Consider the following 3,321-nt stretch of genomic DNA (forward strand, 5'->3'; position numbering starts at 1 on the left):
TACTACTACTACAACTAATGCTACAACTACTACTACTACTACTTATAATAATAATATCAATAATAATACTACTACTATAATAATAATCATAATAGTACTACTACTAACTGATTCTACTTTTACTACTATACTGCTCCCAGCGGTCCTTCAGAGCATCAGAGAGCTGACGAGTAACGCTCGCTCCGTCTCGGGACGAGTTCACCACTTCATCACGGCGCTCACTGACAACACGCGACACATCGGTGAGTTCACCCCTTCATCACAGACAACACGCGTCACATGGGTGAGTTCACCACTTCATCAGACAACACACGTCACATGGGTGAGTTCACCCCTTCATCACAGACAACACGCGTCACATGGGTGAGTTCACCCCTTCATCAGACAACACGCGTCACATGGGTGAGTTCACCCCTTCATCAGACAACACGCGTCACATGCGTGAGTTCACCCCTTCATCAGACAACACGCGTCACATGGGTGAGTTCACCCCTTCATCAGACAACACGCGTCGCATGGGTGAGTTCACCCCTTCATCAGACAACACGCGTCACATGGCTCCTCCTACCGCCCCCCGACGACCTATGACCTCTGAGCCCTGCCTCTGACCCCTGACCGCTGACCTCCGACCCCCAGCTCGGACCCTGAGGAACGTGCTCCACTTCCTGGTGGACATCGGTGACGTGTGCAACGACCGGATGGGCCGGCCGTACAGGAAGTGCATCGCGCTGTTCGACACCGCGCGCGTCGACTGCTCCCGCCTCCTGGGCGTCTTCAACTTCCTGTGTGACATCGTGGAAGGGTTCCGCCCACTCTGCGGGCTGGCGCGCGGTTGGTTGATTCAGATGATGACACAGACACACACACACACACACACCCTGCCGCACTCAAACACCCACGCACACACCTGTTGGGCACCGAGGTGGGATTACTTGCAGAGCAGATCCCCCTAGTGGACCAACCCGTGTACTACACAAACAAACCCACAGACTAGCTAAAATGTGAGGGTGCGTGTGTCTTCGTGTGTGTGTGTGTGTGTGTGTGTGTGTGTGTGTGTGTGTGTGTGTGTGTGTGTGTGTGTGTGTGTGTGTGTGTGTGTGTGTGTGTGTGTGTGTGTGTGTGTGTGTGTGTTTGTGTGCCTGTGTGTGTGTGTGTCTGTGTGTGTGTGTGTGTGTGTATGTGTGTGTTGTTCGTGTGTGTGTGTGTTTCAGCCGGTCAGATGTTCTGCGTCATCCCCGCCTACGTCGGCGAGCAACTGAAGAAACGCCTCGCTGCCCGTAGGTTCTTCATCATCGTCATCATCATCATCATCCTCATCCTCATCCTCATCTACATTCCTAGATCTAGAGTCATAGATTTAGACTATAGATCTATGGCTCTAAATCTTTGACTCTAGATTCTAGAGTCAAAGATATAGAGTGATAGATCTAGATCAATGAATCTAGATTCTATCTTCTTCTTCTATCTATGGCTCTAGATTCTAGAGCCATAGATAGAGCCATAGATCTAGAGCCATAGATAGAGCCATAGATCCAGAGCAATAGATCTAGAGCCATAGATCCAGAGCCATAGATCCAGAGTCATAGATCAAGAGCCATAGATCTAGAGCCATAGATAGAGCCATAGATCTAGAGCCATAGATAGAGCCATAGATAGAGCCATAGATCCAGAGTAATAGATCTAGAGCCATAGATCCAGAGCCATAGATCTAGAGCCATAGATCTAGAGCCATAGATCAAGAGTCATAGATCCAGAGCCATAGATCTAGAGCCATAGATAGAGCCATAGATCAAGAGCCATAGATCCAGAGCCATGGATCCAGAGCCATAGATCTAGAGCCATAGATCTAGAGCCATAGATCCAGAGCCATAGATCTAGAGCCATAGATCCAGAGCCATAGATCTAGGGTTGTGTTCTCCTGTCCTCCCCAGCGGCAGTGGGGGCGTTCGCGCGGCTGAAGGCGGAGTTTGAGTTCAGCGTGAGTGCGGACGTGACCTTTGACCTGGAGGTGAACGGCAGCCAATCGGTGCAGCGGGCCGCCCAGGACCTGCTGAGGGGCGTGGCCCTGGAGGTGGGCCGGCTCCGGGGGTGGGGCCAGCTGCTCACCTACCTGGGGGTCCTGGTGCTGGCCCTGGCCTACCTCAAGTAGGTCCCCCCCCCCGTTGAGATACACACACATACGACACCACACACTTACACAAACATACACACACCTATTACCACAAGTTACCACACACATTACCAGACGCACACACACACACACACACACACATAACCACAAAAACACACATGCTAATTACCACACACACACACACACACGCACACACGCACACACACACACACACACACACACACGTATTACCTCAAAAACACACACATAAACACACTTATAATGTGTGTGTGTGTGCGTGTGTGTTTGTGTGCGTGCGTGTGTGTGTGCGTGTGTGTTTGTGAGCGTGCGTGTGTGTGTGCAGGGCAGCGAGGTACCGACAGCAGTATCTTCATCAGGATGAATTTGACAACGCCTTCATCACGGAGCAGTTTGAGGAGGAGGACGAGCGGAGGGCGAGCGAGGGCGGGGCCTCTGTGCTCCCCCTCCAGCGGAGGGAGGCGGGGCTCTACACCTCCTCAGGTCAGAGCGGCTCCGTGGGGGGCTACCTCTGTGTGTGGCTGTGTGTGTGTGTGTGTGTGTGTGTGTGTGTGTGTGGGGGGGGGGTTTGTGTGTGTGTGTGTGTGTCTCTCTCTCTGTATGTGTGTGTATATAAAGGAGTTTGTGTGTGTGTGTCTCTCTCTCTCTGTGTGTGTGTGTGTAGATAAAATGTGTGCGTGTGTGTCTATCTATACATTTTGTGTGTGTGTGTGTGTGTGTGTATAAAGTGTGTGTGTGTGTGTGTGTGTATATAAAGTGTGTGTGTGTGTGTGTGTATAAAGTGTGTGTGTGTGCGTGATATAAAGTGTGTGTGTGTATAAAGTGTATCTGTGTGTGTGTGTGTGTTTGTGTATATAAAGTGTGTGTGTGTGTATATATAAAGTGTGTGTGTGTAAAGTGTGTGTGTGTGTGTCCTCAGTGTGTGTGTGTGTGTGTGTGTGTGTGTGTGTGTGTGTATATGTATATGTATATATAAAGTGTGTGTGTGTGTGTGTGTGTATAAAGTGTGTGTGTGTGTGTGTGTGTGTGTGTGTGTGCCCTCAGTGGGTGTGTGTGTGTGTATAAAGTGTGTGTGTATATGTATATATAAAGTGTGTGTGTGTGTGTGTGTAAAGTGTGTGTGTGTGTGTGTCCTCAGTGTGTGTGTGTGTGTGTGTGTGTGTATATGTATA

General features: G+C 50.0%; 1 protein-coding gene across 1 annotated transcript in view; it reads left to right on the top strand.

Moving 5' to 3' along the window:
- LOC132459612 (DC-STAMP domain-containing protein 2-like) overlaps window positions 1-3,321 on the top strand; it is a 10,022-nt gene that overhangs the window by 1,881 nt on the left and 4,820 nt on the right. The window contains exons 4-8 of the mRNA XM_060054258.1: window positions 141-242; window positions 637-831; window positions 1,212-1,277; window positions 1,932-2,145; window positions 2,475-2,646. Of these exons, the coding sequence (XP_059910241.1) occupies window positions 141-242; window positions 637-831; window positions 1,212-1,277; window positions 1,932-2,145; window positions 2,475-2,646 (749 nt within the window). The remainder of the gene's footprint in view (window positions 1-140; window positions 243-636; window positions 832-1,211; window positions 1,278-1,931; window positions 2,146-2,474; window positions 2,647-3,321) is intronic.

This window comes from Gadus macrocephalus, chromosome 6, assembly GCF_031168955.1.
Source record: "Gadus macrocephalus chromosome 6, ASM3116895v1".
Taxonomy (NCBI): domain Eukaryota; kingdom Metazoa; phylum Chordata; class Actinopteri; order Gadiformes; family Gadidae; genus Gadus; species Gadus macrocephalus.